The sequence below is a fragment of the Ptychodera flava genome, chromosome 10 (genome assembly GCF_041260155.1).
Source record: "Ptychodera flava strain L36383 chromosome 10, AS_Pfla_20210202, whole genome shotgun sequence".
NCBI classification, from domain to species: Eukaryota; Metazoa; Hemichordata; class Enteropneusta; family Ptychoderidae; genus Ptychodera; species Ptychodera flava.
Genome location: NC_091937.1, coordinates 28421448 through 28434690, shown reverse-complemented (window position 1 = coordinate 28434690; position 13243 = coordinate 28421448). Strand labels below are relative to the sequence as shown.

General features: G+C 40.1%; 4 protein-coding genes across 4 annotated transcripts; 1 reads left to right on the top strand and 3 right to left on the bottom strand.

Moving 5' to 3' along the window:
• Positions 1-2399: 2399 nt before the first annotated feature.
• On the bottom strand, positions 2400-3323 carry LOC139141600 (zinc finger protein 154-like). The gene has a single exon (XM_070711194.1). The coding sequence runs from the start codon at positions 3321-3323 to the stop codon at positions 2400-2402; it is 924 nt and encodes a 307-aa protein (XP_070567295.1).
• A 1187-nt stretch (positions 3324-4510) lies between these two features.
• Positions 4511-7135, top strand: LOC139141599 (uncharacterized). The gene has a single exon (XM_070711193.1). It carries the CDS (start codon positions 4511-4513, stop codon positions 7133-7135), a length of 2625 nt encoding a protein of 874 aa, XP_070567294.1.
• A 297-nt stretch (positions 7136-7432) lies between these two features.
• Positions 7433-8257, bottom strand: LOC139141598 (zinc finger protein 154-like). The gene has a single exon (XM_070711192.1). The coding sequence runs from the start codon at positions 8255-8257 to the stop codon at positions 7433-7435; it is 825 nt and encodes a 274-aa protein (XP_070567293.1).
• A 437-nt stretch (positions 8258-8694) lies between these two features.
• LOC139142406 (uncharacterized) lies at positions 8695-12379 on the bottom strand. The gene is made up of 3 exons (XM_070712329.1): positions 12079-12379; positions 10774-10896; positions 8695-9250 (listed from the first exon to the last, which is right to left on the bottom strand). Exons 1-3 carry the CDS (start codon positions 12206-12208, stop codon positions 8697-8699), a joined length of 807 nt encoding a protein of 268 aa, XP_070568430.1. The 5' UTR covers positions 12209-12379; the 3' UTR covers positions 8695-8696.
• Between the last annotated feature and the right edge of the window lie 864 nt (positions 12380-13243).

Sequence of the window (13243 nt, the reverse complement as noted above, 5' to 3'; positions counted from 1 at the left end):
GAAATTATCTGAAAGTGTTATTTAAGGTAATATGCACCTCGAAAGTGAAAGACTTAAGCTTTTGCTCAAACTTTCCTCAGTGAAACTTTCAACCATTCTCTAACCGAAGCAAGAATAAAAATCAGGGGTCACCGTGCAAAGTTTGGCACTAGAAAGACAAATAACTTGCGATTTCTCGATATTTGAAATTAAAAATGGCCGCCATCCCTGTGTTAACTCTATGGGAAAAAATGAAATTTTCGATTTTCGAAAAACTAAGACGGTGAAAACTTTTCTTTCGCCAAGAGCTTTAAAATGAGCCCCCACAAGTGGCAGGTCAGAATAAAATTGATAAAAGTTGAAGGCCTGAATATCTGTCCCTGAGGTGCGTTCTACCTTAATGATTTGATTATATTACGTTCATGCCCTGGATACAGTCATCAAAATTACCCCCTCAGTGATGACACATCAAACACACAATGACCGACCGGTCACAAGGAAATACTAGGCAAAACATTTTTTTGAAAAAAGATAAATTTATCTCAACACAGTTGCAAATAAAACAAATGTACATTACTGTGAATGCGTGAAAATTACAATGCAACTTGTCTGAAAAAGCATAAAATTTAGGCAAAACAAAAATTTAGGCAAAAAAATTTGGCAAAACATTTTTCAAACATTTTATTATAACAGCGACCCGACTGTGATTTTATTGGTAATACTAACAGCATACAAAAATATTCTTCATTGCAGTGTTGTCAAAGAATACAGCGGAGCTATATTTATTATATAGCTTTGGGTTTGTTTCACCAAGATGAAGCTAGATATTGTCAGCAATATTCTACAAAACATAGCTTCAAGGACACTTGGCTCACATTTGATTCGATGTGGTAGGCTAGAGTGAGTATACTTTTAAGTAAGTTTATACCTGGGAAACGGCATAACAAGTTTTAAAGCAATCAGAAGAGCTATTTCAGAGAAAATGATTTTTGACCAAAAATCAGAAAAATTGTGTCAAATACAATTTCAACAAATCCGATAGAGGACAACCCTTGGATGAAGAGTATCAAGTTTAAAAGTAACCCAATATGAACTTTAGGAGACAATGATTTTTTTTACCAAAAATTGGGGAAATTTACCCAAAAATACAAATATGAAAACTTTCACACAATTCGAACAAATCTGTGAGAAGCCAACCCCAGGATCATGCATACCAAGCTTCAAGGTAATGGAACAAGCGCTTTAAGAGAAGATGATATTTTGACCAAAAACGGAAAAATTTTGCCCACAAATTACAACTGTCAAAAGTTCATTGTAATACAATTTGAACAAATCTAACTTAAGTCACCATAAATAACCCACATACCAAGTTTCAACGAAAGCTGTCTTGGATTTTTCCCTGTTTTACCTCATTTGCATATTTTTGAAACTGACATGTTCATTTGAACAAATTCATATCTCCACTCCTTGATGCATCAGTGTTCATCAAATACTAACGTGCTTGGTGCAGCTATTTTGGAGTTTTTAATGTGGACGGACAGACATCTACACATACTAACATGCATACATATATATGCATACATACATACATACATATAGACGCCAATGACATACCATATAAGCTGTCTTTGGTACATATACATATACCAAAAGTAAGCTAAAAACCATGCCAGTACGGTATATGTAAATCAAAATAACATCCTACATTATTTTCATGAGTGTAACACCATGATGACACATCCCTCATATAGATAACAATATGCTGAGGATACAGTCAGGAACATATTTTGAACAATCTAGACATTGAATGCCTCAGTTCATATGTTCCATTTCTATTTCATGAGGTCAGATATTAAGATGCATACATCTACTGTTAACATTAGCAGGGGCTCATATGTAATAAGATGAACTGGTGTACTTTATCTCTCTACAGTCAAAATAACTTAATATGTTATTGGATTGATTCATGTGCCCACAGATTTTTCTGTAATAAAGTTTTTCAAATGCTTTAATACACTGATATTTTACATGTGAAACTCTTTTCTACATCATTCTCTGCATTCATGAGGTCTTATATTTACATGGTCAACATCATATGTCTCTCCAGACCGCCCTCCTGTTTGAATGGTGTGTGACACTTGTTGCAATGGATTAACTTTTAATCAATATGCCTCACAGAAATATTTTTGAGGTAAAGTTTCACCAGTTTCTTTGTGTTTATACAGCAAGGTATTGTGCCATTGTGTTCATGTGATCTTTTGAGTGTTTAAAAATAAACCTAAATGTGAATTTTTGACCACACTCTTTTCATACATGCTGTCTGACATCAGGATGGATCAACATGTGCCTTTTAAGATTGCATTTCTGCATGAATGTTTTACCACACTCTTTACATTCATTCTGTCTGACAACAGAATGCATCAACATATGGCTTTTAACATGGCCCTTCTGTGTGGATGTTTTGCCACACTCTTTACATGTCTGACACCAGAATGGATCAGCATATGGCTTTTAAGACTGCCCTTATGTGTATATGTTTTACCACACTCTGTACATTCATGCCGTCTGACATAAGAAGGGCGCAACATATGGCTCATAAGATTGTCCTTACGTTTGAAAGTTTGACCACACTCTGTACACTTATGTGGTCCAACACCAGAATGGATCAGCATATGAATTTCAAGACTGCGCTTGCCTGTAAATGTCTTACCATACTCTGTACATTCATGTGGTCTGGCACAAGAATGGATAAACATATGCTTAATTAGATTAGTTTTCGTTTTAAATCTTTTGCCACATTCACTGCATTTATTGGGTCTGTTCTTTGGATGGGTTAGCATGTGATCTTTAAGATAGCCCTTCTGTGTGAATGTTTGACCACACTCTCTACATTCATGCTTTTTGCCACCAGAATGGATCAATATATGCTTTATAAGATTGCACTTGTCTGTGAATGTTTTACCACACTCTGTACATTCGTGTGGTCTGATACGGGAATGGATCAGCATATGGCTTTTAAGATTGCTCCTTAGTGTGAGTGTTTTACCACACTCTGTACATTCGTGTGGTCTGACACCAGAATGGATCAACATATGGATTTTAAGATTGTACTTCTTTGTGAATGTTCTACCACACTCTATACACTCATGCTGTCTGACACCAGAATGGATCAACATATGGCTTTTAAGATGGCCCTTCTGTGTAAATGTTTTACCACACTCTGTACACTCATGCTCTCTGACACCAGAATAGATCAACATATGGCTTTTAAGATGCCACTTCTGTGTGAATGTTTTACCACACTCTGTACATTCATGCTCTCTGACACCAGAATGGATAAACATATGCTTGATTAGATTTCTTTTATTATTATTATTATTATTATTATTATTATTATTAGACTTTATTCAAACTCGATAAACTGTTGAGCCTGAGGCTCTTCTCACACAGAGTCTAGTAAAACAACATTTATAATATTTACATTAAAAAATAATTCAGGAAGAAAACGTTATACTGAAAAAAAGTAAAGACGCTTCAAGAAAAAAAAATCTAAAAAAGATTAATAAAATTACATAAAAGAAAGATTATCCCATCTATTTAAAAAAATTGCACTTGCAATTTCTTTTGAATGATAGAAGTGAAGAGCTAGATTTGATCTCTCCAGGCAAAGTATTCCATATTTTAACCCCGTTGTACATAAAACTTCTTTTGAAAAATTGGGTTCTATGCCCTTGAATGTAGAGATCTTCTCTGTTTGCAGACCTTGTGTTATGTCTGTGGATCTGCTTTACACCTCTAAAAACGTTAAGATAATCAGGAGCAAGGTTATTGAGAACTTTGTACATTAAAACTGATTCACTGTATGAAACTCTTTCACGAATTGGCAACCACCTTAAGGATTTAAATAAAACATAACTTGGAGTATTAAAGTTTTGATCTAAAACCACTCTAGCAACAGATTTCTGCTGTCTTTCTATACGAGATAAAAGAGTGGTTGAACAATGACCCCATATGTTCGAACAATAATCAAAATGAGGTAAAATGAAACAATTATAAAACGTCAACATTGCTTTTTAGTTAAGAATGATCGTATACGCTTTAACTGTAAAACCACATACTTCACTGACATGTTTATCCCAGGTCAAAGTATCATCAATTGACAGACCTAAAAGCTTTTTGGCTTAACACATTCAAGCTGCTCGTCATTAAAACAACTTTTATACATTTGTCTGTTCTTGTCGGGACGCAAAAATACCTCAGACTGAGTTGAGACAATGTTGCAAGTTGTTCAGGTTGATTGACAGGTTGAGGTGACTTTCGCACCTCTTTTCACGCAATAAAGTTAGTTCGTTGTTACACATCAAAGGAGAGACAGTGTCGTTCTCACTCTCTGCACCGTAACTTTCTCATCACGCAATATAGAACCTGCTTCTAAATGTGCCCAGCCACATTTTTGGTGCCGAGACCAGGATTGTGTGACTAAAGCTCAGTTACCCGCATACGGTGCAAGAATCACAGACATTTTCGAAAAATGCCCGAAACAGGACGAGCCAGCGGCGCAGGCGGTGAACAAACCACCACTCAACACATTCAACGGTTGAAGTTGTCTAGAAGAGCTCATCGCGGTCAGATGACGAAACTCATCAACAAAGCATCAGAAATCATAGGACATGGCCACGATGAGATTACCGAAGAGGGGGTAAACACTCTGATTTCGACGATCGAAAATATCACCAAGAAACAGGCCCACCTCAACAAACTTGATGCCGACATTATGGCCGCAATGGATGTCGCCGAACTTGAAAACGAAATTGGGGAAACAGACAACTACGACGCCAGTATCACAGACAGGTTAGTGTCATTTCGCCGCTTCTCTGAAAAACTTGGTAAACGACCAGAGCCGATCGCCGTTGCAACGCCAACTATACCTACAACTCAGAAAAATGTGAATTTACCCAAGCTGACTCTCGAGAAATTTGAAGGCGACATCCTGAAATGGCAAAGTTTCTACGATGGTTTCAAGGCGGCAGTACATGACGACGGTAACCTCAGTAACATACAACGTTTCCAATATCTGGAGGCGCATATGACAGGAGAAGCTGCCAAATCAATCGATGGCCTTTCATTGTCGAACTCAAACTACACACAAGCCATGGAACTTTTGACAAATCGATACGGACAGACCCCCAAAGTTATCAGTGCTTACATGAGGGCATTGTGGGATCTAGAACGACCAACCATGAATGTGCAGAGTCTCAGGTCATTCTATGATAAACTTGAGTCCTACATCCGGGGACTGAAAGCACTGGGGAAAGCGGAAGACAGCTATGGAGAACTGCTGGTACCCCTAATTCTCGACAAAATTCCCACAAGCACCCGACAACAAATAACAAGAGTGTATGGTAGCAACGAGTGGAACCTCAGCGAACTCCGCGAAGCACTTCGAAAGGAAATAGAAGTCCTGCAGTCAGGCAACAACTCAGAAAACAGTTTCGAGCAGTTTGACGGATTTTCATTGGAGCCTAAAGAAAGCACAGCAACCTTTTTGGTACAGGGTGGGAAGCCAAAGCCGAGACCGCGCAACTGTGTTTTCTGTAAAACAGTGTCTCACACACCGACAGAGTGCCATATTGTAGCTGATCCTGCCAAAAGATTACAAGTGGTAAAACGTGACAATCTTTGCTTCAATTGTCTTGGTAGACACAAGGTATCAGCTTGTAAGTCAAAATATCGCTGCAAGAAGTGCGATAGGAGACACCATACCGCGCTCTGTGATCTGTCGACGAAGACAAGTCAATCCGCAAACCCTAAAAAGAACACTGAGATAGAAACAGTACACACCAAACTCGCAATAGAAGGAAAGGAAACACACCCTGGACCAGTTTTACTGAAAACAGCGGTTGTAACAGCTATCAACGGACAAACAAAGGTGAAAGCTAACGTTCTCATTGACGAAGGAGCTCAAAGATCATTCATCACTACGACTTGTGCCGAACAGTTGAAACTGAAAGCTCAGCACAAAGAGCTCATCAACCTAGCACCATTCGGAGCTAAATCGAATGGCATACGCTCGATGGAAAACGCCAAAGTGACACTTGAAACTAACACTGCCTCAAACATAACCATTCAAGTTTTGATGGTACCGAAAATATCAACACCGCTGAAATCTCACGTCAATAAATCAGTGCTCGATCTCCCCCACCTACATGGTCTAACATTAGCAAACCACGCTAACACTGAAGTTGTTGAGATCGACATATTGATTGGTTCTGATTACTATTGGTCAATAATTGGTGATGACATCATAAGGGGACCCAGACCCACTGCCGTTTCATCCAAGTTTGGATACTTGTTGTCCGGGCCTATGCACCCACGACGTGCACACGATTCTTCTGCTCACGTCACTCAAGCAACTATCCTCCACGTCATGACTGACAGTCGCATGGAGGACAAATTGACGTCACGTTATTGGGACTTAGAAACAATTGGCGTCAGGGATGTCAGCTCAGACACATCTACGACTGATGAATTTGAGAAATATCGAGACTCTCATCTGAGTAAGGAAAAAGGAAAGTACACCGCAAGTTTACCTTGGCTCGATAACCACCCACCGCTACCTACCGACTACGGTATCTGCAACGTCAGAACGCGCTCAATGATTCGAAGACTAAGCCCAGAACTACGAGCAAAATACAACGATATCATCAACGACCAGGTGTCACGTGCATTTATCAGTGAAGTCATTGAGGATGACACATCGCGCGGACACTATCTCCCTCATCGTGCCGTGAAAAAAGACTCTGAGACCACACCAATAAGAATCGTGTATGACTGTAGTTGTAAACAGTCCGCCGATCAGCCAAGCCTGAATGAATGCTTAGAAACAGGGCCGTCTTTACTTAACGGACTTAGCGAAATACTCCTGCGCTTCCGCGTACACAACATCGGCATATCTAGTGATATCGAAAAAGCCTTCTTGCATGTGAATCTAGATGAAAAGGATCAACAATATACCAAATTCCTCTGGCTGTCTGATCCTACAGATCCAGAAAGCCCTTTCAAGACAACTACAGAGAGTACGTACTTATGCAGGTTTACTCTTTATTGGCGCCCCCGGAGAAATGTCGGGACGCAAAAATACCTCAGACTGAGTTGAGACAATGTTGCAAGTTGTTCAGGTTGATTGACAGGTTGAGGTGACTTTCGCGCCTCTTTTCACGCAATAAAGTTAGTTTGTTGTTACACATCAAAGGAGAGACAGTGTCGTTCTCACTCTCTGCACCGTAACTTTCTCATCACGCAATATAGAACCTGCTTCTAAATGTGCCCAGCCACAGTTCTAGATTTTTTCTGGGAGGTTCCAATGACCATCACCTTGGTCTTTTCTGTATTCCTACACATGTTATTATTATTACAAAACCAGCTCAAAATTGATGTCATGTCACCATTGAGCTTAGTTTCGTTTTAAATCTTTTGGCAAATTCACTGCATTGGGTCTGATATCTGGATGGGTTAGCATGTGCTTAATTTTAAGATAGACTTTCTGTGTGAATGTTTTACCATACTCTCTACATTCATGTTTTTTGACACGGGAATGGATGGCCATATGCTTATTAAGATTGCTCTTCTCTGTGAATGTTTTACCACACTCTTTACATTCAGGTGGTCTGATACCGGAATGGATTAACATATGTCTTTTAAGATTGCACTTGTCTGTGAATGTTTTACCACACTCTACACATTCATGGGGTCTGATACCGGAATGGATTAACATATGTCTTTTTAGACTCTTCCTTAGTGTGAATGTTTTACCACACTCTCTACAATCATGCTGTCTGACACCAGAATGGACCGCCATATGCTTTTTAAGATTGCCCTTCTCTGTAAATGTTTTACCACACTCTACACATTCATGGGGTCTGATACCGGAATGGGTTAACATATGTCTTTTTAGACTATTCCTTAGTATGAATGTTTGACCACACTCTCTACATTCATGTGGTCTGACACCAGAATGGATCAACATATGGATTTTAAGATTGCCCTTCTGTGTGAATGTTTTACCACACTCTGCACATTCATGAGGTCTGATACCGGAATGGATTAACATATGTCTTTTTAGACTATTCCTTAGTGTGAATGTCAGACCACACTCTCTACATTCATGTGGTCTGACACCAGAATGGATCGCTATATGGTTTTTAAGATTGCCCTTCTCTTTGAATGTTTTATCACACTCTTTACATTCATGTGGTTTGACACCAGAATGGATTAACATATGTCTTTTTAGACTATTACTTAGTGTGAATGTCAGACCACACTCTCTACATTCATGTGGTCTGACACCAGAATGGATCGCTATATGGTTTTTAGATTGCCCTTCTCTTTGAATGTTTTACCACACTCTTTACATTCATGTGGTCTGACACTAGAATGGATCAGCATATGGATTTTAAGATTGCCCTTCCCTGTGAATGTTTGACCGCACTCTGTACACTCATGCTGTCCAACACCAGAATGGATTAACATATGTCTTTTATGAGTGCCCCTTAATGTGAATGTTTTACCACACTCTTTACATTTATGTGGTCTGACACCAGAATGGATTAACATATGCCTTTTGAGACTGCCCTTCTGTGTGAGTCTTTGACCACACTCTTTACATTCATGCTGTCTGACACCAGAATGGATCAACATATGCTTGTTTAGATCGTCTTTCATTTTAAATCTGTTGCCACACTTCCTGCATTTATTTGGTCTGTTCTCTGAATGCTTTGTAAGATAGCCTTTCTTTGTGAATGTTTTACCACACTCTTTGCATTCATGTAGTTGATCTTTGAGTGGGTCAAAACATGTCTCAAAATTGCCAGTATGAATAAGGTTTTACCGCACTCAGTGTGTTCAATTGGCATGAGATCAGCCTGGATCACTGCAAGCCCCTTGAGACACATGTCCTGTTTGAAGGTCTCAACGCCGCCTCCACATTCAATTTCTTTTGCCCCTGAGAGGTTCAATCCATGTGCATCATCATTTCTGTTTTTCATATAAATTTTACCACACCCAGTGCTGATCTCACCGTCACAGTTGTCCCAATAATGGGAACTGCACTCCACCAAACGGAAGGAATCTTCGTGTAATGTAGTTTGGTGTTCAATACGATTGCCGTTGTAACATGGATTCACATCTTTGTTCCGGTGTTCTTGGTAGGACATGCCATATTCCAATGTTATATGGCCATGTTGCATTATGCCCTGTAGAATCATTGATGCATCTGTTGTTAGAGAGATTGATAAAAAACAGTTCAATAGAGTAAGGTAAACAACAAGGCTCCATAAAGCACTCTTGGACAGAGAGATTGTGAAACCAATTGACTTGCATATTTATGACATAGGTCAATGTCCTTGTACAAACTTTGAATACGGTAATATCGGTCGAAACATATCTGAGTTATGGCTCAGGATATGAAAAAATCGTAACATAACGGCAGCCACACAGCCAATGTATGTGATCTTACTGTAAAAAAAAACCGTGCATATGTATGACATAGGTCAATGTCCTTGTACCAACTTTGATTGAATAAAACTGGTTGAGACTTGCCTGAGTTATGGCTATGGACATGGAAAAAACTGTAACACAGTGGCGCCACAAGGCCATATTGAATCGTATTGTGAAACAAATCCATGTGCATATGTATGACATCGGTCAATGTCCTTGTACCAACTATGAATGAAATCAGTTGAGACATGCCTGAGTTATGGCTCAGGACATGAGAAAATTGTAACAGAATGGCCGCATGGCGGCCATATTAGATCATATCACAAAACAATTCGATGTGCATATGTATGATATAAGGAGAAATCGTTGTACCAAAATTGAATGAAATCACTTGGGCAACTCTGAGATATCTGCATGAACGGACGGATGCACGTACGCATCAAACTTACAATAAGTCCCCTGGACGGTGTCCATTGGGACGAATAACCAATTTGAGCTATAAGCAAGCCATTCATATCACTAACCTAATTGTAACACACCTCATCCGCAGTCTGTATTCTAATTCGCCAATCGATAGTCACGTGGGATGCGTTCTTTTTATGCTGATCCACGTAAACGACGTCATCAGGCATCATTTGTTTGAACTGTTGCCTGCCAGGCATCAGTTCCGAAAATGATGCCCGCTGACGTCAAAAACGATATTTGACGCGAACGCGGAACGGAATGTAAACAAAGATGTCGTCTGCGGCCGATCGAAACGATAATCCAGAAATTTCTTGGTTTATCCTACTTTCTGAAGAAGAATTGAATGCTTTGATTTCCAACAAGGACTCGATACGGACAAAAACTATAATCAAAGGTGCATTGAACGTTTCGCAGAAGTATTGCGATCTTTTTAGGAAAAAACTTTTTCTTACTGAACCACTTCAACATATTACATCATAGAAAAGTTTTGTGTATAGAACGTTCTTATGCATGGCTACGGATGAGGTGTGTTACAAAACACATATTGACTGGCATGAGGGCAACAGCATACGTCTTTAACCCCTCGGGCCTGTGAGTCACCCCCCAAAACAGACTGTTTTTGGGGGTTACTCACAGTCCCTCGGGGTACAGACGTATGCTGTTGCCCTCATAGCCAGTCAATATGTGTATACTGTTACCCTCCTAGCTATTCATATGAACAGTCAGCAGTCCAGCAATACAAAACCGTAGTCTTTGTTTCAGATCCACATATGCACACTTATTCATACCATACCAAACAAAACTCGACATCTGCCCTGTATAACAAAACCTTACCTTTCATTGATAATGTTTTATCTTGATATTGTTGATGCATCTTTTCAGTCAGTGTCTCTAATGGTTTCAGAAGCTCGTGCATTTTGTCCAAATATTTTAGAGATTTGAAAATTGCAGAACACTCTGGAAAATTAAGAATGTTTCTACATTATGTAACCATACAGTAACATTACAGCCGATCTATGATATCCCCTAACTGAAACATAGTCAGATAAAGTAATATTCATTGAAAATATAAGCACCATGACAATATGCTCCATCACAACTGAGTTTGAAAAAACTGCTGGAATCTTCAGTAACCTCAACTTTCACAATTTTACCAAACTTCAGACACACATCTTTCATCACTTTCTTGTAAAAATTAAAACGTTTTAACATAGCTCTATAACTTACTCGATGACTAACGAATATGAAATTACTGCACTATACATTTGATAAAACTCTGGAAGTCACACTATCCTGTTCTTAATAAAAGTGACAGGACTGTGTGATTTCAAGTATTTTATCAAATGTGTTACTTAGTGTCCCCTAAGGGAGCATTCGTTTTTTAAAGGGATGGGGGTCGGTGGAAATCAGGGGGCATGAGTTTTACGAAACCGTTTTTCAGAGGGGGTCAAATTTTACAATCAATGATCGGAGGGGTGTTCAAATTTTACAAAGGTTTGTATGGAGTTATGGAAAGAAATGACTTTGGAATTTCACCGAAATGTTGCTTGATCCTCCATACATAATCTATCGGTAGTCTACAAAACTAGGTAAATGTGTATAGGTATAGGTCATTTTATCGAATTACACTCACTTTGGTTTATTTTGCCAATCAAAGTTCCGACACAAGTTGGTGTCGTCGCAATGGACTCATTTTCGCCGCCAGTTGGCCCGCAGCTAACAGACCTGCATAGGGATGCACGCTACCCCGCCAACAGATAGCTGCGTTTCCACAGCAAGTAATGCCTCAACCTACACATAGACCCTCGAGTGTCTATGAACTACATTTCTGCAGTTATAGCCTGTAAACGAAGTAACAGGTAACACACTGCCTATAGGGTCTCTCCGTCGTCTTTTTGGCCTTCGGCGAAGGCCAAAAGACGACGGAGAGGCCCTAGACTTCACACAGCCGTGGCACACAGAGCCATACTGCTAGGCGTGTCCATTGTGTTTTGACATCATGTACACAACGAACAACAGACTCCTTTGACCCTGAAACAGTACCCCTTTTCTGGATCACAGGGACTGTCCAACGTGAATCAGACCACAAGCGATTGTGGACTATGCGGGTGTTTCAAATCCGCTTTACATGGATCATACCTTGTGGACTTAGTCTTAGAACACCACAGTTGTTATTGAATTCACTGCCACCGCCGCCATTGTTGTTTGTTCTCTCACAGGGCTCCAAATCCGATAGAAGACAGTCCTTCTTCATTATTTCCTCCGGCATTGTCTTTAAAGTCCAAATTTTGCTGCAAACATATTTCAGAGGGGCGTAAAATTCAAATCTGAGACGGCGTCAAACAGCGGCTACATGTGTGTCCACAGCACAATTTAGCTGTTCACCAAGCTTTGGTTAAATAATGTGAACTTTTGACCTCTGGTCCTCTTATCTGAACTTTGAAACATCCGTTGGGGGCGCTTTGCACGAGAACCGTGTGTACGGCGCTTATCTGACAAAACGTGCTTATCTTACAAAAATAACTAATTAGAGGGGGGGGGGGCTACTTCTTGTTGCCTTGCTCATTTGTGGAAAGTAATCCCTCACACAATACTTCGTCTGTTAAAACATACAAACGAAATCTTAATTATATTATACCATGCGCCATTCTGATTGGACGAGAGCTCATTCCACCGATGCTAAAATACTGTTTTAGCACTGATAGCAGTGCTAAAACGGGCCCCTAAACCAGCATTTTCGAAAATTGCCCGGTCGGTGCATTTGAACGTGCCTATCTAAACCACAGACCCCCGGGGGGTAACTCCATGGCTAATAGTACGGGGGGGGGGGGGGCTCCGCACGAACATGGAAACCCAAACTGTTGTGATACCAGTTTTGAGCGAAAAAACCTACCCTTTCTGACACCTAGTTGTCGAAACGCAGCTATCTCTTGGCGGGGTAGCTTGGGGTTGACCTTTGACCCGCATAGCAACTCACGCTACCCCGTCAACATACAATACCATACGTATACAGATACGACTCACTCGCCTTGCGTACCAGGGGTACCAACAGTCAAACCGACAGATCGGAAATATTGATGGTTGATCTGGAATGTAGATACATGGGTTTCCAGTGTTGACAGCATGATTTTTTAACAAATGTCAGTTTGTGTTTAAAACTGGACCCTTTCTCATACCAACACCTCGTGAAAAGTATACCCTTTCTGATACCAAACAGTGCAAAAAAACGACCCCTTTCGCGCGGACCCTCCCCGTATAGCCATCTATGGGAGTTACACCCCCGGGCACAGACCCTCGAGAAAGA

What these genes read in the sequence shown, in the direction of transcription:
- LOC139141600 (XM_070711194.1), bottom strand. Translation starts at nt 3,323, where the DNA reads ATGTTTATCCATTCTGGTGTCAGAGAGCATGAATGTACAGAGTGTGGT.
- LOC139141599 (XM_070711193.1), top strand. Translation starts at nt 4,511, where the DNA reads ATGCCCGAAACAGGACGAGCCAGCGGCGCAGGCGGTGAACAAACCACC.
- LOC139142406 (XM_070712329.1), bottom strand. Translation starts at nt 12,208, where the DNA reads ATGCCGGAGGAAATAATGAAGAAGGACTGTCTTCTATCGGATTTGGAG. An exon ending in TCTAAGACTAAGTCCACAAG is followed by an intron (nt 10,897 to 12,078) that starts GTATGATCCATG and finishes TTAATTTTCCAG; the next exon opens with AGTGTTCTGCAATTTTCAAA. An exon ending in TAAAACATTATCAATGAAAG is followed by an intron (nt 9,251 to 10,773) that starts GTAAGGTTTTGT and finishes CTCTAACAACAG; the next exon opens with ATGCATCAATGATTCTACAG.
- LOC139141598 (XM_070711192.1), bottom strand. Translation starts at nt 8,257, where the DNA reads ATGTTAATCCATTCTGGTGTCAAACCACATGAATGTAAAGAGTGTGAT.